Genomic DNA, 21,057 nt, shown 5'->3' on the forward strand with positions numbered 1-21,057 from the left:
ACATCAGGAGCGAGGGAACATCAGGAGGGGACATCAGGAGCGAGGGAACAGGAGGAGAGGAGCGAGGGAACATCATGAGTGAGGGAACATCAGGAGGAGAGGAGTGAGGGAGCATCAGGGGTGAGGGAGCATCAGGGGTGAGGGAACATCAGGAGGGAGGGAACATCAGGGGTGAGGGAACATCAGGAGGGAGGGAACATCAGGGGTGAGGGAACATCAGGAGGGAGGGAACATTAGGAGCGAGGGAACATCAGGAGGGGACATCAGGAGCGAGGGAACAGGAGGAGAGGAGCGAGGGAACAGGAGGAGAGGAGCGAGGGAACATCATGAGTGAGGGAACATTAGGAGGGAGGGAACATCAGGGGTGAGGGAACATCAGGAGGGAGGGAACATCAGGAGGGAGGGAACAGGAGGAGGAGCGAGGGAACATCAGGAGCGAGGGAACATCAGGAGGAGGGAGGGAACAGTAGGCGAGGAGTGTGTGCGTGAGCAGAGTGAGTCAGAGGTGGGGAGGAGGGCTTGAAGGAGGCCTGGGACTCACCTCCTCATGTCTTCAGAGCAGGAGTGGAGGAGCCTGTGCTCCGGGCGTCTGTTGACTCTGCAGCCCAGAGGGAATGTGACACCCACCTGTGGAGAGCCAGTCAGAGGAGGGGGGGGGGGGGGGGGCAGGCATCTGAGACAGAGCTGGAGAGCACAAACCCTGAGCCACCTGCAGAAGACTCGCCGTGCCAGGTCCCACACGCTGCTCTGCACTGGTGACTCCTGTCAGAGCAGCTCTGGCATCTGAGACCTGGAGTGGAGCCATCCAGAGAGCCACGGCTGTTGTTGGCCACCAGAGGGCAGCAGAGGGAGCGGCGCGTCTCAGATGTCTGCGCACAGCAGCTGTGTGACTCTGTGTGTGTGTGTGTGACTGTGTGAAAATCAGAGAAGAGGAAGTTGTGGGCCTGCAGCAGCGCCGCGCTGCAGAACAACAAGCACGGAAGAAGGAGTCGGCGAGGCGGTGGAGAGAGGCGGTCGGAGCAGCTCCTCGGCTTCTGCCGCTCGTCGTCTCAGGAAGCCGGATCTCTGACCTGCTGCACGCGCCGCCGCGTCTTCTCACCGGCCAGGAACCCGAGATGGAGCTGTGGCGCCAGTGTGCCGCCTGGCTCATCCAGTGCCGAGTCCTTCCCCAGAACCACCGCGTCAGCAGGCCGGCTGCTCAGGTGGGTGGTGCTCGCTGAGGCCCCTGCAGACCAGTGTGTAAGGTGGTGCTGGCTGTGTTCAGGTGTGCGACTTGGCGCAGGCCCTCAAAGATGGTGTCCTGCTGTGTCAGCTCCTCAACAACCTGCTGCCGCAAGCCGTCGACCTGAGGGAGATCAACCTGCGGCCGCAGATGTCCCAGGTACAGCATCACTCGCTCACCCTCTCACTCACTCACCCTCTCACTCACTCACTCACTCACCCTCTCACTCACTCACTCACTCACTCACTCACTCACTCACTCACTCACTCACCCATGAACATGCAACTTTCCATCTGTGAGTGTGTGCACTTGGTCCTCACTGGGTTCAGTCTCCATTTGAGGGTTCAACCTTCAACTGGGTTCCAGTCTGGTCTACAGTCCTGGTTCAGGTGAGCTGTGTGTTCAGGGGGAGCGGCTGGGTGAAGGGAGGTAGCCACATGATGACGATGATGATGATGATGATGGTGATGAAGGTGATCAGCGCCTCTTTGCTTGTGCCTCAGCTGCTGTGTCTGAAGAACATCCAGATGTTCCTGCGCGTCTCTCAGGAGAAGTTCCAGCTGAAGAAGAGCCAGCTGTTTGACGCCTTCGACCTCTTCGACGTGCGAGACTTTGCCAAGGTGAGAGGCTCAGGCACCAGTGGTGGGAGGTGGTGCTGACCTCTGACCCTGCTGCAGGTCCTGGACACGCTGTCCGTCCTCTCCTACTCTGCTGGGGCTCGGCGCATCTCAGGAGTCCAGTGAGTCAGACTCCGCCCCCTCACTCTGGCCCCTCTGTCTCCCCCCCGACTCTCCCCCCGTCACTCTCCACTCTGACTCTCCCCTCTGACTCTCCACTCTGACTCTCCCCCCTGACTCTCCACTCTGACTCTCCCCCCCGACTCTCCCCCTGACTCTCCTCTCTGACTCTCCCCCGACTCTCCTCCCTGACTCTCCCCATCACTCTCCACTCTGACTCTCCCCCCCGACTCTCCCCCTGACTCTCCACTCTGACTCTCCCCCACGACTCTCCCCCCGTCACTCTCCACTCTGACTCCCCCTGACTCTCCCCCGCTCTGCTGCAGTCCGTTCCCTGCGGAAGGTTCCAGACCCGAGGACGAGATCTACACGGGCCTGTCGGACCTGATGGAGTGAGTGAGCGCCCTCTGCTGTCCGCTGCTCCAGTCTCTGACAGGACGCGCGTGTGTTTCAGCGACACACTGGACGAAGACCACGACCTCTGTGACCTGATGGAGGACGAGGTGGACGAGATCTACGAGGACCTCATGAGGGCGGACGAGCTGCAGCCGGCGGTGAGGCTCCTCTGGCTGCTGGGAGGTGTGTGGGAGGCTCATGGTCCTGGTGGTGCGTCTGCAGCAGAAGGTGGTGGACAGACGAGAGTGTTGTCTTCTGGAGATCAGACAGACGGAGGAGAAGTACTCACACACACTGCACTCCATCCTGCAGGTGACACACACACACACACACACTCCTACCTCTGCCCTTGTGAGGACCTCCCTTTCCCAAGGTGAGACACAGTTATTGTGAGGTTTGAACCTCAGGTTGAGGCCGAACCTTGTGGGGTCCGGCTCAACAGTCCTCACCTAAGTCAACTGTGGCTTGACCGGGGTTGGTCCTCACAAGCTGAGGCGTAGCTCAGACTCTTGTCCGACGCAGCACTTCAAGAAGCCTCTGGAAAGGTACCTCTGCCATCAGGACCTGGAGACCATCTTCATCAACGTCCAGGTTCCTCTCCGTCTGTTGGATGCTGGTGAAGGTGTGAAGGCTCCGAGCTGGACACTGGACGTGTGTGTGTGTGTGTGTGTGTGTGTGTGTGTAGGAGCTGAGCCACACACATCAAGACCTCCTGGCTGAAATTCAAGACTCCGTCATCAACAACAACGGCAGGGATCTGTACCAGGTCTTCCTCAGCTACAAGGAGAGGTGCGCTCCCTCCCCCGCCCCTCACCTCACCTCCTCCTCCTCCTCCTCCTCATGTTCCCTCTCCTCTCTCCTCCTCTCTCCTCCTCCTCCTCTCCTCCTCATCTTCCTCCTCTCCTCTTCCTCCTCCTCCTCCTCCCCTCCCCACCCCGCCCTCACTCTCCTGCGTCTGGTTCTGCTCAGGCTTCTTCTCTACGGCCGCTACTGCAGCCAGGTGGAGGCAGCCACCAAACGTCTGGACCACCTGTCCCTCAGCAAGGAGGACGTGCGCATGAAGCTGGAGGTGAGGCTCGGCCCACGCGGCTCCTGGGCCCCTGCCCTGTGGTGACCCAGCTGCTCTTGTGCGGCAGGAGTGTTCCAAGCGAGCCAACAGCGGCAGGTTCTGCCTGAGAGACTTGCTGATGGTTCCCATGCAGAGGGTGCTGAAGTACCACCTGCTGCTCCAGGTGTGTGTGTGTGTGTGTGTGTGTGAGAGAGAGAGAGAGACGCGTGCCGCGCAGGAGCTGATGAAAGGCCTGTGTCGGCGCAGGAGCTGATGAAACACACCAGTGACGCGGCAGAGAGGGAGAACCTGCGAGCGGCTCTGGACGCCATGAGAGTGAGTGTCGCCCCCTTCAGGCCAGTCGGTGAGTCTCATGTGTCTGTCTCAGGATCTGGCTCAGTGTGTCAACGAGGTGAAGAGAGACAACGAGATCGTGCGACAGATCACCACGTTCCAGCTGTCCATCGAGAACATGGTGAGGCCTGCGCCGCGGTGACCTCACCCCCCCTCACCCCCCTCTCCCCCCCACAGACCCAGTCTCTGGCCATGTTCGGCCGACCCAAGATCGACGGGGAGCTGAAGATCTGCAGCTCGGAGAGGAGGTCCAAGCAGGACAGGTGTGTTGTGGGTGTGTCCTCTGCCTCCGCCGCCGCCCACCTGCGTGTGTGTGTGTGTGTGTGAGTCAGGCACGCCTTCCTCTTCGACAAGGCCGTGTTCATCTGCAAGAAGCGGAGCGGCGACACCTTCGAGCTGAAGAGCACCCTGCACCTGCAGGACTACCAGGTCCGGGACGAGCCCGGCGCGGACGGCCAGAGGAAGAAGGTTGGTGCAGTGGCGCGCGCGGCGGCGGCGGCGGCCGGACGCTGAGCCTGCGTGTGTGTGCGCGCAGTGGTCCCACCTCTTCCTGCTGCTCCACTGCCGCGGCGGCTGTGGCTACGATTTCATCTTCAAGACCCGAGAGTTGAAGAACAAGTGGCTGGAGCAGTTTGAGATGGCTCTGTGAGTGATGACGCCATCGCCCGCTCCGCCCGCCGCCGGCACCTGACCCGCTCCGCTGCCGTCCTCAGGTCCAACATGTGTCCGCCGGACGCCACGGCCAACAACCACGACTTCCAGATGCACTGTTTCGAGGAGACGGCGTACTGCAGGGCCTGCTCCATGTTGCTCCGGTAACGCAGCCGCGACGGTCACGCCTCGGCTCCGGCACTGACGTCTCCTCCTGCAGCGGCATCTTCTACCAGGGCTACCGCTGCGCCCGCTGCAAGATGGCGGCCCACAAGGAGTGCTTAGGAAGAGTCGGTGCCTGTGGACGGGGCTCAGGTCTGGACCTGGCGCCAGGCGGCCCGGACTCTGACTCACCCTCTGGTCTCTCCCCTGCAGACGCGGCGGCGGCGGTGTCCAAGAAGGTGAGCGAGCGCGTGTGACCACGGAATTATGGGTAACTCTGCTGGACTGGTTCTGACCCCGGCTCAGAACCAGATGCGTTTTGTGAGTCACGCCTCCCTGTTGTGTGTCTGCAGAACACGTCGCGCAGAAGCGCCGGCAGCTTCGGTAAGAACTTTCACTCTCGTCTAACCACCCCCTTAGCACAGGCTCCGCCCACGCGGCCGGGATCCAGCGCTGACCTCGTGACCTCCCGGCCTCTTCGTCAAGCCGCGATCCCGTCACTGTAGCGCTCAGACCGAGTCATGTGACCGCGTGTGCGCTGCGCTGGTGCTGCTCCCAGGTCTCCCCAGGATGGAGGTGTGGCAGGACTACTGCGGCCTCCCGCCGCCGCCCGCCGCCGTGGGCCAGCCGCTCTCGCTGTCTGTGGGCGACGTGGTGGAAGTGACCCAGGCCGAGGCCCACATGCCGTGGTGGGAGGTGAGGGCGGGGCTCGGCTCGGCTCGGCTCGGCTCACGGCGCGAGCGCTGACTGTGTGTGTGTGTGTGTGTCTCTCAGGGCAGGAACCTGATGGCGGGTCAGCTGGGCTGGTTCCCCTCCGCCACCGTGCAGCCCTACATGTCGGTGAGTCTCCTGCCCTGGACAGGAAGTGGCTTGGCCAGCCGGATCTCAACCTGTCTTCTGTTCCAGGGACCGAGCCCGGACCTCTCCAGCTTCGCCTGGTGAGCATGTGTCCTCCTGGGGCCCGGGGGCGGGGCTACCTGGCCTCACCGCCGTGCCACTCCGCAGGTTTGCTGGAACCCTGGACCGGGCGGCCTCCAGGAACCTGCTGCTCTCGCGCTCCGACGGCGCCTTCCTGGTGCGGCAGAAGGACGGCGGCGAGTTTGCCATCAGCGTCATGTGAGTGTCATGCGAAGTGAGCGGCTCTGACGTGGCCCGGGTCCTGAGCCGTGTCCGGCCGCGCCGCAGGTTCCAGGGTGATGTCCGCCACATCAAGGTGACGTCCAGCGGCGGCCTCTACCGCATCAACAACAAGAAGGCCTTCAAGAGTCTGGCCGTGAGTGCAGCCGGACGCCGCCGCCACCGCCCTCGCCGCCCCCCTGACCCTGCGCTGTCTCCGGCAGGACATGGTCCACTTCTACCAGAAGACCTCCCTGAAGGAGTGCACCAAGGACCTGGACCTGCGGCTCTCCACGCCGTACAAAGAGGCGGAGCAGAGCGCGGCGCCGCCGGGTGCGTTCCGGTTCCACGAGGACCCCGGAGAACCCAACCAGGGGCCGCGACTCATGCCCACTGTCTCCAGCAGGGGGCAGCACACAGCGCGTCAGCACGGCCCGGGCCCGCTACGACTTCTCCGCCCGAGACCGCGCCGAACTGTCTCTGCGGGAAGGAGATACCATTCGGATCCTGTCCAAGAAGGGCGCCAGCGGGTGGTGGAAGGGGGAAGTGTACGGCCGGGTGAGGACCCGCACGCGCACGCAGCAGCCGCACCGCGCGAGCTGGCTGCTTGATGACCATCTCTCCTGCAGGTCGGCCTGTTTCCCGCCAACTACGTGGATGAAGACTATTCCGACTACAGCTGAGCCACCAGGCCTCCTGTGTTCGTTTCCTCCATAAAGAATCCAAGAGTCTTCTGGCCGTGTTCCTTCCTCCAGGGTCATGTGACCCAGCCAGCCCAGCCGGGGGCTCTGCCTCGGCTGGTCACGTGACCTCCGTCACGGTCGACCTGCAGCAGAGACCGCAGCAGATACGGTGGTGACTTCCATAGCAACTTTATTTCCAAAACACCCAAACAGACAAACAGATGGCCGGCCGGCGCCGCGGCTCCAGGGATCACTGGTAGTACAGCTCCAGGTTCATGCCGTCATGGATCTCGTCTGGTGATGCCACCGTCAAGGACAGCGAACCATCTAACACACGCATGGACGAGCTTCACCGTGGCCCAGCCCTCAGTGGGGACCTGCCTCACTCCGTCCAAAACTCACACAGGTCCTCACAAAGACACAGCAAGGATACAGTCGCTCAGACACACGTGGTCCTTGAAGATGGTGTACCTGCAGACGGACACGTCAGCAGGGCCCGGGGACCACCCCACCCACGCTCACCTCCTTACCATTTCTTCAGGACGATCTTGTCCCAGCGGGTTCCCGTCTGGGCGGCGATCAGCTTCTTCAGATCCCCGATGGTGTCGTCGCCGCTGGAGGCGCGTGGTTAAGGAGGCGCATCTCTAGAACGTTCTGCCGGCACCGGCGGCCACTCACAAGGGAGAGGACGCACCAGCGCCACACGCTGCCGCGGGTCACGTGACCGGGCCGACCGAGGAGAAAGAAGCGACCCGAGGACGGTGACACGGGCGGGACGCACACCCGCCGCGCGACAGGGCACCGAGCCGGACCTCCCTCCGGGTCACAGGCCACCGGGTCAGGGACTCGAACCACATCGCTCACAATCCGAAACCTGACGTCACCAGCACCTCGGCGAGACCGGACGGCGGAGGATACTTGCACTTGATCCGGACCTTCTTACCCAGGCGATCGTTGCACACCACCTCGATCATCGTCGATGCGTCTCGGCTGAAAAGACAGATGTCGACGTTACACTCCAAACAAGCCGCAGACCGTAACCGGAGGCTGACGGCGTCGATGCTAACGACAACGGACGCCGGCGCCGCAGAACGCGCTCCTTCTGTCACAGAAGCGACCCGCCAAAAGCCGCAAGACTTGCCTCGCACGTCACTCGCGGCGGATCAACCAGAGAGAGCGGGTTTTCCTCGAGTGTTTCAGCTGCAGCGGCGTCTTCCTGCTTCTTCTTCTTCTTCTTCTTCTTCTTCGTGGTCGGCGCTGCTCTTCAAGCCCGCTCAGGCGCAACAGCGCCGCCGTGCGTATTGCGTCCGCGCGCCATTCTTTTCACTGCTCGCTGACCTGTTGTCAGTTGTTGTAACATGTGTGCGTCTCATTGTTGACGTGAGTCGTTTGCGGTCGTGACCGATAACGACACTGATACAACAGCGCAAGAAAAAAGGGCGACGCTGAAAACAAGCTTCCTGGCTGGTTGACCAGCGTCTCATGACGTCACTTCCGCCTCTGGTCAACAACTTCCTCTCGCCCTCGCTGCGTTTGCTGACCAATGAAATGTCCGCTCTTGTGATCGACGAACCAGTTGAGCCAATGGCTCCACAGGAGCAGCCGCAAATGGGCGGGACTTGTTCCAAAAACAAGGCTGCGGCTCCGCCTGTCATTCTGCAACAACCGCCGACCTGATCTCCTGCGACACGCGCTCGTGAAAACCATGGCGGACGAGGACGGTCTCCCCGCGGGCTGGGAGAAGAGGATGAGCCGCAGCTCCGGTGAGAACGGTCGCAGAGTGGCTGTCGGGTGCGGCCGGTGGCGAGCCGCGCCTGTCGGCGGCGCCTTGATGAAAGCGTCGCTTCTAAACGACACGTGCCGCACTCGAGCTTTACACAGATGAGGCGACGGCGTCTGAGGAGCGGCGCGATGTCCGCCGTCACCGTCCGTGCATGTTGGCTCACCTGCCGCTCCTGACTCTGTCCTCCAGGGAAGACCTACTACTTCAACCACAGCACCAACGCCAGCCAGTGGGAGAGGCCGGTGGCCGACGACAGCGGCGAGCCGGACAAGGTGGACTGAGTGATGGTTGCCGTGTCTCGCTCCCCCCCCTCACCTGACTGCCCGTCTGCCTCAGGTGCGCTGCTCTCACCTGCTGGTCAAGCACAGCCAGTCGCGCCGCCCGTCCTCCTGGAGAGAGCAGAACATCACCAGGTCCAAAGAGGAGGCGGTGGAGCTGATCCAGAGTGAGTGAGAGGCGGTGGCGCGCTGCGGGGCCCGCGGACTGAGCGTGTGCCCTTGTGTCCTCAGAGTACATCGAGCAGATCCGCTCAGGGAAGGAGTCCTTCGAGACTTTGGCGTCTCAGTTCAGCGACTGCAGCTCGGCCAAGGCTCGCGGGGACCTGGGCCTGTTCGGCAGAGGTAGGGCGGCGGCGGCGGCGGCGGCCCGGGTGTGAGCGGCCCCTCACGCGGCCTCTGCTCGGTTGGCAGGTCAGATGCAGAAGCCTTTCGAAGACGCCTCCTTCGCGCTCAAGGTGGGCGACATGAGCGGCCCGGTCCACACCGACTCGGGGGTCCACATCATCCTGCGCACCGGCTGAAGGCCGGTCACGTGACCCTGCACAGAGCCAATAAAAGTCACTTTTCTAAGGCGCGGTCTTCTCTCCTGATTTGCTTCACCACAACTCCACGGAGCAGATGGAGTGTTGGCGCCCTCTTGTGAAAATGCGGTCATCCACTGGAGAGTCCCGTCGTCACCGCCACTCGGTCCTGGACACCGGCAGCGCAGCGGGAGCTCTCGACTGCGACCGCCGTCTTTGTGGCGCCAGCGGAGCCGCCCGGGGGGAGGTCCGCGCACACGCACGTGGATTCGGATGACGCGAAAGGGTTCGGACGAACAGGACACCCGGATCAGGTTCTGACCCGGGCCCAGGTCTGGATGTGAGATCTGATCTGAGTGGGAAATGCAGCCCCACCTTTGCCTGCTGCTTCTTGTCTTCACGACAGGTGAGGCTCGGTTCCGAACTTTTGGGTGGTGAGCTGTCACGAACGAGGTTTTCTGTTGACGCGTTTCCCCGCGAGGACGCTGCCCTGTCACGTGATCCGAGGCTGCTCGTCGCGTGTTGGACCGACTGGTGTGCTCTTCCCGCCTCAGATGAGACCTGGTCGCTCTGCGGCGGAGACATCCGTCTGGATCAGAACCGGCCCGCGGGTCACGTCTCTCTCATCATCCCTGGAATCCGGAGTCACGTGACCCGCCCGGCCCCTCAGCGGACCTGCCTCTGGGTCCTGGGCCTCCCGGAGGGCCGCGCCGTGCGCCTGGTCCCTGGGAGCGGCGTGAGCGTGACGGCGGGATGTCCCGGCGACCCGGTTCTGGAGCGCTCCGGCGCCATCCTGCTGTCTGGCTGCGACAGAGCGCACCTGACCTGGACTGGATCAGCTGACTCCGCAGAGGTGATCCAGCTGCAGTACTCTGGTGAGAGCAACTCTCAGCCTCGGGTCAGGAGTTCTGATCCAATATTGTCATCAGATCACGTGACACAACCAGGGCCTCTGCGCCAGACCCTGGCGGTGTTGTTCAGATGCGGCCTGTGCACGTGCGCGCCCACCTGCGCCACTCTCACCTCTTCTGTGCTCCAGTTCTGAACAGTGAACAGAACCGCTCCAGTCCGCCTCCAAGAACCTCCGTCCCTCAGGAGTCCTGGGTCACCAACTTGGAAGTCAGAGTCCGTCCCACCACTGCAGACCCGGGTCCTCGGGCGGCCTCCTGCTCACCAGCACCACAGTGGACAACTCTTCCTGAGGAAGCAGCCAACAATGGAGCGGAAACATCTGGAGCCTCTGCCACGCCACTCTCTTTCCACTCGGTGGCCTCTCACACACACACCGTGAACCCGCACTCAGTGGACCCACACACCTCGGACCCACACACTGTGGACTCACACACCACTGACTCACACACCTCGGACCCACACACCTCGGACCCACACACCTCGGACCCACACACCACTGACCCACACACCTCGGACCCACACACCTTGGACCCACACACCTCGGACCCACACACCGTGGACTCACACACCGTGGACTCACACACCGTGGACCCACACACCTCGGACCCACACACCGTGGACTCACACACCGTGGACCCACACACCTCGGACTCACACACCACTGACTCACACACCTCGGACCTACACACCTCGGACCCACACACCACTGACTCACACACCACTGACCCACACACCTCAGACTCACACACCTCGGACCCACACACCTCGGACCCACACACCTCAGACTCACACACCTCGGACCCACACACCTCGGACCCACACACCTCGGACCCACACACCTCGGACCCACACACCTCGGACCCACACACCTCGGACTCACACACCACTGACTCACACACCACTGACCCACACACCTCGGACCCACACACCTCGGACCCACACACCTCGGACCCACACACCTCGGACCCACACACCTCGGACCCACACACCGTGGACTCACACACCTCGGACCCACACACCACTGACTCACACACCACTGACTCACACACCACTGACTCACACACCTCGGACCCACACACCTCGGACCCACACACCTCGGACCCACACACCGTGGACTCACACACCTCGGACCCACACACCTCGGACCCACACACCTCGGACCCACACACCACTGACTCACACACCTCGGACCCACACACCTCGGACCCACACACCTCGGACTCACACACCACTGACTCACACACCACTGACCCACACACCGTGGACCCACACACCTCGGACTCTGTGGCTCCGCCCACCGTGGACTCACTCACAGACCAACTGGGCTCAGTCTCTCAAACACGGGCGTTGCCCCTGACAACCAGCGAGCTGACTGTCTCCCCTGAGCTCGGGACACCTGCCCGGGTCTGGACCGTCACTCCTCACAGAGAGGGACCCCCGACTGAGCGGGGCCCCCGCGAGGGCGCGGCGCCGCCCACCGCCAGCCTCCCTGGACGGGCAGCCTCCACCTCCCAGAAGATGCTTCCCGGGCCGGTCACCAGCAGCGGACCTCGCTCTCCTCCACCCAAGTTCTTCATCGTTCCAGACCAGCCAGCCACCATCAGAGGTGAGGAAGGGCAGGGTCAGGGGTCAAAGGGTCGCTGGTGAGGTCGGTGTGGCGGCATCTGCTGGTAGAAGGAGAGGCTGCAGGGTGTGTTTGGGAGCGGAGCAGAGCGGGAGATGAGTGCGATGTTCTCCTGTGCAGTGAAGACGGTGGAGCTGCTGCTGCAGATGGTGGTGGAAGATCCCAGAGCCGCTGCACCCGCAGGTCTGCAGGAGGCCACTTCAGCCTGGGTCAGGCTCACACGCACACACACACACACGCGCGGGCGGTGGGCCGGGCCGGTGTTCACGCGCTTCTGTGGCGCTCAGGTGGCGCCGTACCTGCAGAGGGCGGCAGGATTCACCCGGGTGCTGGACGTCTGGAGCAGGTGAGTGGGGGGCGGGGCCTGTGCGGTCGGGCGGAGGGTGAGATGAAGGAGCTGCCGTTTCAGCGGGCGCGCGGTGCAGAGTCTGCTGGAGTTCCGCACCAGTGGCGCCCTCCAGTGGATGGGCTCCTCGGCCTCCTTGCTGCACACCACCGGCCTGGATCTGGCGCTCCGTGACGGGACGCTCTTCAGGAAGTCCAGGCTCAGCAACATCACGGTGGGAGGTGAGTCGTGTGACCTCACCTGCGCCGTGTGGCCTCACCTGCGCCGTGTGACCTCACCTGCGCCGTGTGGCCTCACCTGCGCCGTGTGACCTCACCTGCGCCGTGTGACCTCACCTCACCTGCGCCGTGTGGCCTCACCTGCGCCGTGTGACCTCACCTGCGCCGTGTGACCTCACCTGCGCCGTGTGGCCTCACCTGCGCCGTGTGACCTCACCTGCGCCGTGTGACCTCACCTGTGCAGGGCTTCACGCCGACGTGTGCCACTGGCTGCTTCAGTGTCCTGCAGGCTTCAACTGTCGCTCCCGGTCTGGAAACTTCAGCTGCTCCTCCGTCTGCCACAGCGACCACTGCCAGCACCAGGGCCTGTGCACACACCACACGCAGCACCTGCCCGTCTGCCGGTAACACACACACACACACACACACACACACACACCCCCGGCCACAGGTGACGCAGGTGTGGTGTGCGGCAGGTGCCTGGTGGGAGACGACTTCTGGTTCATGGGTCGGCGCTGCGAGGTCCGGATGACTCGGGCGCGGCTGGTGGGCATGTGCCTGGCCGGCGTGCTCCTGGTGGCGGCCGTCATCGGCGCGCTGGCCCTGGCGGCGGTGAGGCGCTACAGAGCGGCTCTGATCCGGGCCAAGGTGGAGCAGACCCGCAGCAGGTGAGCATGGTGAGAGTCGGGCTGTGGGGTTCTTGCGCTGACCTTTGACCCGGCCGGCCGTGTCCAGCTACCACAGGTTCGACCGCTTCGACGAGCTGTCGGCTCGGTTGTGGGCGCGCGGCTCGGCGGACTCACTGGACGACGGTGACGAGCTGCTGCACCTGCGGGCGCCGGAGCGGCCCTGCTGTTACCATGACGACACGCTGTCGCTGCCGTCCACCTGCCCCAGCCACCTCAACACGGTGTACAGGTGAGGCACGCCGCCCCCTGCAGGGCCGGCCGCTGACGTCCGGCTCTGTGTCGGCAGCGCTCAGACGGGGCGGCGGGGCAGCGAGGCCGACGCGGCCCTGGACTCCGGCAAGGTCAGCGACCTCTCCGTCTGCAGCTGGACCCTGGAGCCCATCCACTGGACGCCCTTCCCGCTGCTGCAGCAGCTGGCGAGTGCCTCGGTGGAGCTGGAGTCCCGGGAGTCCAGGCCCGGGTCCTGCTGTGAGGCCCTGGAGCCTCTGTCCAGCAGAAATAAAAGCTGATCAAACCTGTGGGCTCCTCTCCGTCCTGTGGACCCGCTGCTCCTCCTCAGACACTGGGCTTCAGCGTTCATCACGGGGTCACATGACCAGCCAGGAACGGACGAGGGCCGTGTCCCACAGGTGGCGCTACAGTGGAAGCGGCGCAGGTCTGATGCCGGCCGGGGAGGAAATCAGAGCGCGAGGGTGAGCAGCTTCTTCCATATACGGCGGTGATGTGAGGCGGCAACAGGCGTGACTCACTCCCAGGTTGGATGACAGGAAACACTGAGAAAGCAGTGGAAAGTTTCAAGACTCTTGCGCTGGAGGAGTCACTCTCTCGTACACACACGTTTCACATACACTCCCTTAAAAAGAGAGGATCCATTCATTTCCTCACAGCGGTCACGTGACCCGGCCCAGGCATGTGACCTGCTCCAATATCTCCTTATATGGACGCCGTCCAACGCTCTCTTCAAGGGATGGACGCCGGACTCTCTGTGCGTGCGTGCGTGCGTGCGAGCGAGCTGCTGAGCTCACTGACCTCTGACCTCCAGAGTCCCTCTGAGCCGCTTGTCTGCAGACACGCCGTGTCACTTCCTGTCAGCGCCTGGAGGATGGAGGGGGAAGTCACCTGAAGCAGGTGTGACCCTGCTGTGGCTGGCTGGGGACCTCAGGTTCAAACCTCCATTTGAGGATCAAGACTTTGAAGTCACTGGGTTCCAGTCTGGTCCAGGTGAGCCGGGGGTTTGGGGGGGGGGCTGGGGGCAGGGCGATGAGAGGTGCCCCCACAGGGATGGCAATACAAGCGCGTGTGGTCAGTCTGGACCCTGGGAACCGTGGTGACGGCAGCGTGGCCAGTGAGGTGAGCGGGACTCGCCGGCTCCTGCGGACCGCAGCCGCGGGACTCTCACCTCTCACCTCTCACACACACTCCATGTTTGACCCCCCTCCCCCTCCTCCTCCTGATCGGAGCTCATCGCTGTGATCTCCGCTGGCCACGCCCAGCCGCCCGGGCTGAGCCAATCAGAGGCCTCTGTGCGGAAAGTTTTCCTTTTATGGAGAGGGGCCGCAGCACGAGCGCGTTTAAAGCCTGCGGCTGGCGGGAGCCGGCGCAGTCCAGTCGAGCCACCGGCGGAGAGAACCACAGCAGCCGCGGCACCTTCTCGCGCAGGTAAGCGGCTCCGCTCGGGCTCTCTCTCCCTGTCAGACGAGACTAATCGAGCACCGGCTCGCTGCGGTTGACGCCGTCCGGAAGTGGCGCGTTCGAGTTCGGAGAAGGGTTTAACGCCGGCTTCGGGTCGTGCTGCAGTCGCGCGCGCGCGCGCGCGCCTGGGCGTGCGGACCGCGGGAGTGGCCGCGGCTCGGTGTCCTGGCTGTTGCCTTATATGGCCACGGTCAGACCGAGCCAGCGCCCCCCCGCGGTCGCGCTGCACCGCCTCCTCCTGACCGACTCGCTGACCGTCTCCGCAGAACATGGAAGACGAAATCGCCGCCCTGGTCGTGGACAACGGCTCCGGCATGTGCAAAGCCGGCTTCGCAGGAGACGATGCTCCGCGCGCGGTGTTCCCCTCCATCGTGGGACGGCCCCGGCACCAGGTGGGTGGCCCCTGCGCGAGCCCCGGTGCTGCGGGTGTGCTGACCGCTGCGCCCCCTGCAGGGCGTGATGGTGGGCATGGGCCAGAAGGACAGCTACGTGGGGGACGAGGCGCAGAGCAAGAGGGGCATCCTGACCCTCAAGTACCCCATCGAGCACGGCATCGTCACCAACTGGGACGACATGGAGAAGATCTGGCACCACACCTTCTACAACGAGCTGCGGGTGGCGCCTGAGGAGCACCCGGTGCTGCTGACGGAGGCGCCGCTCAACCCCAAGGCCAACAGGGAGAAGATGACCCAGGTAAGGGCCGCCGCCGCCGCCGCCGCCGCCGCCTCCTCTCCTCCTGATGCCCTGCTCACCCCCTGGTTTCCTCCTGCTCCTCCATCTTCAGGTTTCTCTGTCCTGAGCCGAGTCTTTGCTCTGAGGCGCGTCAGGTCTTTATCTTGTGCTGTGACTGGGCATGTTTCTCATCACCGCAGCATGTCGGCGTGTTGACCCGCCCGACTGACCGTCTCGTCCGTCTCTGCAGATCATGTTCGAGACCTTCAACACCCCGGCCATGTACGTGGCCATCCAGGCCGTGCTGTCGCTGTACGCCTCCGGCCGCACCACCGGCATCGTCATGGACTCCGGCGACGGCGTCACCCACACGGTGCCCATCTACGAGGGCTACGCTCTGCCGCACGCCATCCTGCGTCTGGACCTGGCGGGCCGGGACCTGACCGACTACCTCATGAAGATCCTGACGGAGCGCGGCTACAGCTTCACCACCACAGGTGAGTGGCCGGCGGCGGGCGGGCGGGCGGGCGGGCTGCCGCCAACTGACGGTGTGGTCCTGCAGCCGAGCGCGAGATCGTGCGCGACATCAAGGAGAAGCTGTGCTACGTGGCGTTGGACTTCGAGCAGGAGATGGGCACCGCCGCCTCCTCCTCGTCCCTGGAGAAGAGCTACGAGCTGCCCGACGGCCAGGTCATCACCATCGGCAACGAGAGGTTCCGCTGCCCCGAGGCCCTGTTCCAGCCCTCCTTCCTGGGTAGGTGGTGGCCCCAGGTGTTGGCGCTGGGCCTGCGGGGAGGCTGACCTCTGCTCCTCCTCCTCCTGCTCCTCAGGTATGGAGTCCTGCGGCATCCACGAGACCACCTTCAACAGCATCATGAAGTGCGACGTGGACATCCGCAAGGACCTGTACGCCAACACCGTGCTCTCCGGAGGAACCACCATGTACCCGGGCATCGCGGACCGCATGCAGAAGGAGATCACGGCTCTGGCTCCCACCACCATGAAGATCAAGGTGAGCCCCGGCAGCGCCGGCGTGGCAGAGCCCCCTCGGCTGACCCGTCTTCCCCTCTCCCCAGATCATCGCTCCTCCAGAGAGGAAGTACTCGGTCTGGATCGGAGGCTCCATCCTGGCCTCGCTGTCCACCTTCCAGCAGATGTGGATCAGCAAGCAGGAGTACGACGAGTCCGGCCCCTCCATCGTGCACAGGAAGTGCTTCTAAAGAGACTCTGGTGGCGACGCACTGCTGCCAACACACGGGGCTGGTGGCGCCTCACTGGACCGATGGCCTCGTCACTATGCCCCCTGGTGGGGGACCTGCGCGTCCAGAGCCGTGTGAATGTCAGGACCATTGTGTTTGTGTAGGTCATTCCAGATGTCTTTGTTCACCACTTCTATGAAGGTTTGTTCTCTGCTGTCGCTCCGAGCTGTTGTGTGGCTCCAATTGTAAATTATACTCTGTTGTTGTTGTTTTGGGTTTTTTTTTTTTGTACTCGGCCTTAAAGATTCTGGTCCAGTTTGTCATGATGCAACAGACCCAGCTTCTTGTATGTAGGTTTGTGCTGGAGGTCCACAACAACCAATAAAGCGCACACGTCTGAATCTCTGTGGAGCAAGTGTTTGGCCTTCAGGGGGCGCCGGGGCCACCTGACCTGCGCTCTGAGGAGAGGGACCCCGGGGCCTCGTTCTTTCCTGTCCCCTGCTGCTGGGACCCTGGTCTTCTGCCCGTCAGCATCTGGGTTTGCAGCTGAGGACGCCTCACACGTGGAGTCCTGCCACTGTGCGCTGATGGAGGAGGATGTGACCTTTGAACCTGTGGTCCCTGGTGGGTGACAGACTTGTTTGGTCATCATGAGTCATGGTGAGGTGAAGCTTCTTGAAGCACTCACGACTTGCTTCGAGTCACGAGTCGACGCTTGGAGAAGGTTCACTCGCGCTCTGGCGCCACCAAGCGGACATGAAACATAAGCTTCTGCGAGCATGCGCACACACATCTGATCTCAGTTATTTTCATTCGACACGAGCTGTTTTTTTTCCAACTGTGTTTGGACTGTCTGAGCCCGACACCTGTGGCCCATCGTCCTGACCTTGTTGGCAACTGTTCCCAGAGCAGGGGACGCTGTCTCCTTCCCCATGGTTCCATGACAACAGGCTGCTCGCCTGACAAACGTTTCTTCAACCCGCAGCTGAACCGCTCGATCCACTTCCTGGAGCGGTCACGTGGTGCGGCCAGTTCCATCCCTCCACCGTCACTGGAGCGGTTCATGCACTCGCCTCCAGCGCAAAAGAAGCTCAGGCCCCAGCGAGAATTGAACTCGCGACCCCTGGTTTACAAGACCAGTGCTCTAACCGCTGAGCTATGAGGCCTGGCGGCAGGCCGGCCGCGTGCACGCGCCTGACGGTGACCCCGGCCGCCTTGGTTCCCGCTTCGTCTCTGTGACCATGTTTCTCACAGACATCATTCGGCGTCAAACTAGTTGAGGCGGTGCACCGCTAAAAGCGTCCGTGTCTGTGTCACAGCTCAACTCGTCCGGGCTGAACGCGGCTCCGGTGGTGTCTGAGGAGCGCGGGATCATAATCTGCCTCAGAGGACGATGAGCGCGTGTGAGGCTCCGGGTGGCGCACGCAGTTCCCAGGTGAGAGCGCGACGCACATGGCGTCCAGACGTGGGGACCACGGTGAGGCGTGACGTCCGGATGTCGCTCGGAACTTCAGCCAGTTCGCTCCACAAATCGACGTGATCCAACTTGGCACTGTGGACTCCGCCTCCACCTCGGTGTCGGGCGTGTGTTGCTCTCGGGCAGCAGGTGGAGACGCGGGTCGACGATGGCGTGACGAAGCGAGGCACGTGATGTAGTTGTCAGCGAGCCAAACGCCGTCACGGTCTCGGCCTCATCGTGGCAGTCTGACCCGAAGAGGGCGCTGCAGCTCGCACCTCACTGACTTGTGGCGCCTCACTGACTTGTGGCTGACCTGCTGCTCCACAGGCTCCAGAGGGCCAGGACTCGTCGCAGCCCGCCGCCGGGATGTCAGACCTGTCGGACGAGATCCTGCTGTGCATCCTGCGCCACGTGCCGGTCCCGGACCTTCTGACCAACGTGGCCCCCGTCTGTCGCAAGTTCAAGTCGCTGTGTTGCGACAAGAGTCTGCTGACGCACGTCAGCCTGTCGGAGGAGCACACGGTGAGGAGGAGCGGCGGCGGCGGCCGTGCCGTGGCTGGCCCCGGAGCCACGCCTTGACCCGCTGCGCTCTCCCCTCAGGCGGACGACGCGGCGGTGCGGCGCCTGCTGAAGCAGCTGTCGGTGCACGTGACGTCTCTCAGCCTCAACGGCGTCTACTGGCTCTCGGGCGCCACCTTGGAGCGCGTGTCACGCTGCAGGTCGCTGACGCGGCTGGACGTCAGCGGCTGTCGCCTCACGTCTGTCCGTCTGTCCCGCCTCCTGTCCGGCCTCAAGCTGCTGCGCTCGCTGGCCTTCGACGTGGCGCCGGGTTTCAACGCCGCCCAGCTGAGCTCCGACGCCGTGGACGGGCTGAGCCGGCTCGGCGAGCTGCGGCAGACGCTGCTGACGCCCAGCTACGGCGTGGTGCCCTGCTGTCCACAGCTGCGCAGGTAGGCGGAGCTCTGAGCGCTGATGTCACCGCTCGGGCGCTTTCCACACTGCGCCCCCTGCTGTGGCCCACGGCGGAGCAGGTCTCAAGTAAGTCGGCATCAGCCGCGCGTCACTGGGGTCACGACCCCCGGGCCGCTCCGCAGGCCGGCGCCTCAGATGTGAACCGGCGTTTCACGGCCTGGTGATGTGCGTCGGGATCACGCTGCTCTCACCACACGGTCAGAGAGATGGGACTCGGTGAAGTCCAGATCCAGAGGTCAGAAATGATCACAATGAACCGTCTGGTGAGAGAGAGCCGCCTCTTTCCTGCCGGCTGCTGCAGCCAAAACATGACTCGCTGAAGTGAGTGCGTCTGTCCGCCAGCCTCACCCTGGCCAGCCACTCCGCTCACCTGGGTGTTCGGGGAGTTTGACAGGTTGTTTTTGTGCTCACCCGGGGCAGGAGTTTGAGTGCGGCCTGTGCCCGTCTCCGCAGGTTGATGCTGCAGTTTGACATCAGCGACGTGACCCGGGAGGGCGAGGGGGTCAGCTGCCAGCTGATGGTGGGGCAGAGCAGCGTGCCGCATTACCAGCACCTGCGGGAGTTCACGGCCAGACTGGCCCCGGGCGAGGTGAGCCGCCCGCCGCCGCTCGCCCGCCCGCCACCCGCCTCTGAGCCTCCTGTGGCTGTTGCAGGTGAACCAGACGCTGCTGCTGCTCTACCTGGCCGTCTTCAGCGTCCACGTTCCCGAGCACCTCACCGTCTTCCTGGTCTCCATCCCCGGCCCCTCCCCCGCGCCCTGGCCCGCCACGCCCTCTCTGACCGGCGCGCTGGGCCGCGGCGGCCGCCTGGAGGCGCTGCAGCTGCCCCGGTCCTGGCTGGACCCGCCGTCCCTGCAGGAGGCGCTGGAGGGCAGCAGCCCCCGACACCTGAGCTTCAGCCGCTGCCCCGCCCTGCTGCCCCAGGTGTTCCGGCTGCTGCTGGAGGGCGGAGTCAAGGACCCGGGCCGGCTGACCAGCCTCAACCTCAGCGGCATCAACCACAGCCCGTACTCGGAGAGCCGCGGTGCCGACGGGCCGCTGAGCTGGAGCACGCTGAGCCGCCTGGTGGACGCCTGCAGGAACCTCAAGCACCTGAACCTCATGCACACGCACTATCACCACGACGACGGTGGCGGCGGCCAGCACCTGTGCGCCAGCCTGGCCCGACTGGGGCGACTGCGCTGCCTCAGCCTGCCTGCCTGCGCTCTGTCGGACCGCCTCGACCCTCCGCCCTGCTCTGCGCCGAGGCCGCCGCCCGCCGCCGCCGCCTTCCACAGAGCGCCGCGCCTGGGCCTGCAGGTCTACAGCCCCGACTCGGGCTCCTCCCACTCCGGCAGCGCTCACCTGCTGGCCGCCTGCCGCGCCCTGGACACGCTGGAGGTCACGGGCGCGGGCTTCGTCTCGGCGCTGCCGCGGCTGGAGCCGTGCGGCCGCGCCCGCGTGGAGCCGCGGGGTGTGTGCGAGTGGTCCCGGGGAGTGGGCGACGCCCACCTGGCCGCCCTGGCCGCCTCGCCCGGCCTGAGGCGCCTGACGCTGGCCGGCCTTCCCGGCGTGCTGAGGGGCACCGGCCTGGTCCAGCTGGCCCGGAGCTGCGGCGACCTGCGGGCGCTGTCGCTGGCCAACATCGGCTCGCTGAAGGTCATGAACTACAGCGCCGCCCTGCTGGACGCTCTCCGGCAGTGCCGACAGCTGCGGGAGCTCAGGTGAGGGCGCGCCGGCCGCGGGCGCCGGCCCCTGACTGACCCTCCTCCCGTGTGCCCAGGCTGGAGCAGCCCCACCTGGAGGCCGACGCCGCCTTCTTCCAGGCGCTGTCCTGCTGCTCGCGGCTGCAGCGCCTCTGCATCGTGTCTCGCGGCGGCACCTTTGACCCCGCCGCCCTGGAGGGCTTCGTGGAGCGCTGCCGCCTGGTGGTCACGTGTCACGTGTTCATGAGCGGAACCCTGGTGGCCTGCCGCAGTCTGCAGAAGCGCCTCCGCGACAGGTGAGTGGCCAGCTGGCGCGCGGCGTCCGGACCCAGCCCCAGCGTGCGTCCTCTGCCCGCAGGTTCCTGGGCGAGCGCCCGGCCCTCAGCGCCGTCGTCTACCCGCTGCAGCACGAGGAGCTGCCGTCCGTCATCCGAGACATCCCGCTCTCCTTGCTGGACGCCATCACGCTGTTCCAGAGTCACGTGGCTCAGCCGCCGCCGCGCCTGTCGCCGGCTTGACGATGACCTTGAAATAAAGCTTCCTCCTGCTGCCTCTGACTGACTCCAGCAGCAGCACCGTCCGACTTGAACCCAAGTGTCGTGAGAGGAACTCGGGGGCGTCGGCGGAAAACTCCTTGTT

At 64.1% G+C, this 21,057-nt stretch overlaps 6 protein-coding genes and 1 non-coding gene across 11 annotated transcripts; 5 read left to right on the forward strand and 2 right to left on the reverse strand.

Moving 5' to 3' along the window:
• The first annotated feature begins 736 nt into the window (after window positions 1-736).
• On the forward strand, window positions 737-7,655 carry LOC128751768 (proto-oncogene vav-like). 4 transcript variants are annotated; one of them, XM_053852982.1, is made up of 28 exons: window positions 737-1,202; window positions 1,265-1,381; window positions 1,726-1,842; window positions 1,900-1,961; window positions 2,286-2,351; window positions 2,414-2,513; window positions 2,578-2,667; window positions 2,878-2,946; window positions 3,041-3,144; window positions 3,325-3,424; window positions 3,492-3,587; window positions 3,671-3,739; window positions 3,792-3,878; window positions 3,935-4,020; window positions 4,090-4,225; window positions 4,293-4,402; window positions 4,471-4,572; window positions 4,629-4,723; window positions 4,784-4,809; window positions 4,924-4,954; window positions 5,130-5,266; window positions 5,345-5,410; window positions 5,477-5,508; window positions 5,576-5,686; window positions 5,756-5,843; window positions 5,911-6,019; window positions 6,090-6,244; window positions 6,316-7,655. In XM_053852982.1, the coding sequence occupies exons 1-28, from the start codon at window positions 1,116-1,118 to the stop codon at window positions 6,367-6,369; spliced, it is 2,502 nt and encodes an 833-aa protein (XP_053708957.1). In that variant the 5' UTR covers window positions 737-1,115; the 3' UTR covers window positions 6,370-7,655. The 4 variants fall into 4 exon arrangements, with proteins under 4 accessions (XP_053708957.1, XP_053708954.1, XP_053708955.1 ...); XM_053852979.1 differs by having other exon boundaries at window positions 4,629-4,809; XM_053852980.1 differs by having other exon boundaries at window positions 4,629-4,809; window positions 6,093-6,244.
• Window positions 6,175-7,841, reverse strand: ubl5 (ubiquitin like 5). Its single transcript, XM_053853018.1, has 5 exons — window positions 7,511-7,841; window positions 7,288-7,359; window positions 6,900-6,983; window positions 6,803-6,840; window positions 6,175-6,663 (listed from the first exon to the last, which is right to left on the reverse strand). Exons 2-5 carry the CDS (start codon window positions 7,341-7,343, stop codon window positions 6,620-6,622), a joined length of 222 nt encoding a protein of 73 aa, XP_053708993.1. The 5' UTR covers window positions 7,344-7,359; window positions 7,511-7,841; the 3' UTR covers window positions 6,175-6,619.
• A 45-nt stretch (window positions 7,842-7,886) lies between these two features.
• On the forward strand, window positions 7,887-9,000 carry pin1 (peptidylprolyl cis/trans isomerase, NIMA-interacting 1). The gene is made up of 5 exons (XM_053853017.1): window positions 7,887-8,132; window positions 8,342-8,424; window positions 8,489-8,597; window positions 8,662-8,772; window positions 8,842-9,000. The coding sequence occupies exons 1-5, from the start codon at window positions 8,075-8,077 to the stop codon at window positions 8,949-8,951; spliced, it is 471 nt and encodes a 156-aa protein (XP_053708992.1). The 5' UTR covers window positions 7,887-8,074; the 3' UTR covers window positions 8,952-9,000.
• On the forward strand, window positions 8,976-13,249 carry si:ch211-14k19.8 (mucin-17). Its single transcript, XM_053852973.1, has 10 exons — window positions 8,976-9,357; window positions 9,506-9,826; window positions 9,991-11,469; window positions 11,608-11,696; window positions 11,775-11,833; window positions 11,897-12,054; window positions 12,296-12,455; window positions 12,528-12,719; window positions 12,787-12,969; window positions 13,027-13,249. Exons 1-10 carry the CDS (start codon window positions 9,315-9,317, stop codon window positions 13,247-13,249), a joined length of 2,907 nt encoding a protein of 968 aa, XP_053708948.1. The 5' UTR covers window positions 8,976-9,314.
• A 1,004-nt stretch (window positions 13,250-14,253) lies between these two features.
• actb1 (actin, beta 1) lies at window positions 14,254-16,482 on the forward strand. Its single transcript, XM_053853002.1, has 7 exons — window positions 14,254-14,399; window positions 14,699-14,824; window positions 14,886-15,125; window positions 15,355-15,601; window positions 15,667-15,858; window positions 15,935-16,116; window positions 16,181-16,482. The coding sequence occupies exons 2-7, from the start codon at window positions 14,702-14,704 to the stop codon at window positions 16,322-16,324; spliced, it is 1,128 nt and encodes a 375-aa protein (XP_053708977.1). The 5' UTR covers window positions 14,254-14,399; window positions 14,699-14,701; the 3' UTR covers window positions 16,325-16,482.
• Window positions 16,479-20,949, forward strand: fbxl18 (F-box and leucine-rich repeat protein 18). Of its 2 annotated transcripts, none has more exons than XM_053852986.1 (7): window positions 16,479-17,738; window positions 18,090-18,284; window positions 18,363-18,712; window positions 19,188-19,323; window positions 19,388-20,436; window positions 20,496-20,714; window positions 20,777-20,949. In XM_053852986.1, exons 1-7 carry the CDS (start codon window positions 17,697-17,699, stop codon window positions 20,934-20,936), a joined length of 2,151 nt encoding a protein of 716 aa, XP_053708961.1. In that variant the 5' UTR covers window positions 16,479-17,696; the 3' UTR covers window positions 20,937-20,949. The 2 variants fall into 2 exon arrangements, with proteins under 2 accessions (XP_053708961.1, XP_053708962.1); XM_053852987.1 differs by having other exon boundaries at window positions 17,640-17,946.
• On the reverse strand, window positions 17,397-17,469 carry trnat-ugu (transfer RNA threonine (anticodon UGU)). The gene has a single exon. It is a non-coding gene; the product is annotated as a tRNA-Thr (tRNA).
• Window positions 20,950-21,057: the final 108 nt, after the last annotated feature.

This window comes from Synchiropus splendidus, unplaced genomic scaffold (genome assembly GCF_027744825.2).
Source record: "Synchiropus splendidus isolate RoL2022-P1 unplaced genomic scaffold, RoL_Sspl_1.0 HiC_scaffold_37, whole genome shotgun sequence".
In the NCBI taxonomy this organism is placed as follows: domain Eukaryota; kingdom Metazoa; phylum Chordata; class Actinopteri; order Syngnathiformes; family Callionymidae; genus Synchiropus; species Synchiropus splendidus.

What these genes read in the sequence shown, in the direction of transcription:
- ubl5 (XM_053853018.1), bottom strand. Translation starts at nt 7,343, where the DNA reads ATGATCGAGGTGGTGTGCAACGATCGCCTGGGTAAGAAGGTCCGGATC. An exon ending in AAGGTCCGGATCAAGTGCAA is followed by an intron (nt 6,984 to 7,287) that starts GTATCCTCCGCC and finishes ACGCGCCTCCAG; the next exon opens with CGGCGACGACACCATCGGGG. An exon ending in CCACGTGTGTCTGAGCGACT is followed by an intron (nt 6,664 to 6,802) that starts GTATCCTTGCTG and finishes TGGCATCACCAG; the next exon opens with ACGAGATCCATGACGGCATG.
- pin1 (XM_053853017.1), top strand. Translation starts at nt 8,075, where the DNA reads ATGGCGGACGAGGACGGTCTCCCCGCGGGCTGGGAGAAGAGGATGAGC. An exon ending in GAGGATGAGCCGCAGCTCCG is followed by an intron (nt 8,133 to 8,341) that starts GTGAGAACGGTC and finishes TCTGTCCTCCAG; the next exon opens with GGAAGACCTACTACTTCAAC. An exon ending in CCTGGGCCTGTTCGGCAGAG is followed by an intron (nt 8,773 to 8,841) that starts GTAGGGCGGCGG and finishes CTCGGTTGGCAG; the next exon opens with GTCAGATGCAGAAGCCTTTC.
- LOC128751768 (XM_053852979.1), top strand. Translation starts at nt 1,116, where the DNA reads ATGGAGCTGTGGCGCCAGTGTGCCGCCTGGCTCATCCAGTGCCGAGTC. An exon ending in AGGAGGTCCAAGCAGGACAG is followed by an intron (nt 4,021 to 4,089) that starts GTGTGTTGTGGG and finishes TGTGTGAGTCAG; the next exon opens with GCACGCCTTCCTCTTCGACA. An exon ending in CGGACGGCCAGAGGAAGAAG is followed by an intron (nt 4,226 to 4,292) that starts GTTGGTGCAGTG and finishes GTGTGCGCGCAG; the next exon opens with TGGTCCCACCTCTTCCTGCT.
- fbxl18 (XM_053852986.1), top strand. Translation starts at nt 17,697, where the DNA reads ATGAGCGCGTGTGAGGCTCCGGGTGGCGCACGCAGTTCCCAG. An exon ending in GTGGCGCACGCAGTTCCCAG is followed by an intron (nt 17,739 to 18,089) that starts GTGAGAGCGCGA and finishes GCTGCTCCACAG; the next exon opens with GCTCCAGAGGGCCAGGACTC. An exon ending in CGACAGCTGCGGGAGCTCAG is followed by an intron (nt 20,437 to 20,495) that starts GTGAGGGCGCGC and finishes CCGTGTGCCCAG; the next exon opens with GCTGGAGCAGCCCCACCTGG.
- actb1 (XM_053853002.1), top strand. Translation starts at nt 14,702, where the DNA reads ATGGAAGACGAAATCGCCGCCCTGGTCGTGGACAACGGCTCCGGCATG. An exon ending in GTTCCAGCCCTCCTTCCTGG is followed by an intron (nt 15,859 to 15,934) that starts GTAGGTGGTGGC and finishes CCTGCTCCTCAG; the next exon opens with GTATGGAGTCCTGCGGCATC. An exon ending in CCACCACCATGAAGATCAAG is followed by an intron (nt 16,117 to 16,180) that starts GTGAGCCCCGGC and finishes CCCTCTCCCCAG; the next exon opens with ATCATCGCTCCTCCAGAGAG.
- si:ch211-14k19.8 (XM_053852973.1), top strand. Translation starts at nt 9,315, where the DNA reads ATGCAGCCCCACCTTTGCCTGCTGCTTCTTGTCTTCACGACAG. An exon ending in GTGGAGCAGACCCGCAGCAG is followed by an intron (nt 12,720 to 12,786) that starts GTGAGCATGGTG and finishes GGCCGTGTCCAG; the next exon opens with CTACCACAGGTTCGACCGCT. An exon ending in CACCTCAACACGGTGTACAG is followed by an intron (nt 12,970 to 13,026) that starts GTGAGGCACGCC and finishes CTGTGTCGGCAG; the next exon opens with CGCTCAGACGGGGCGGCGGG.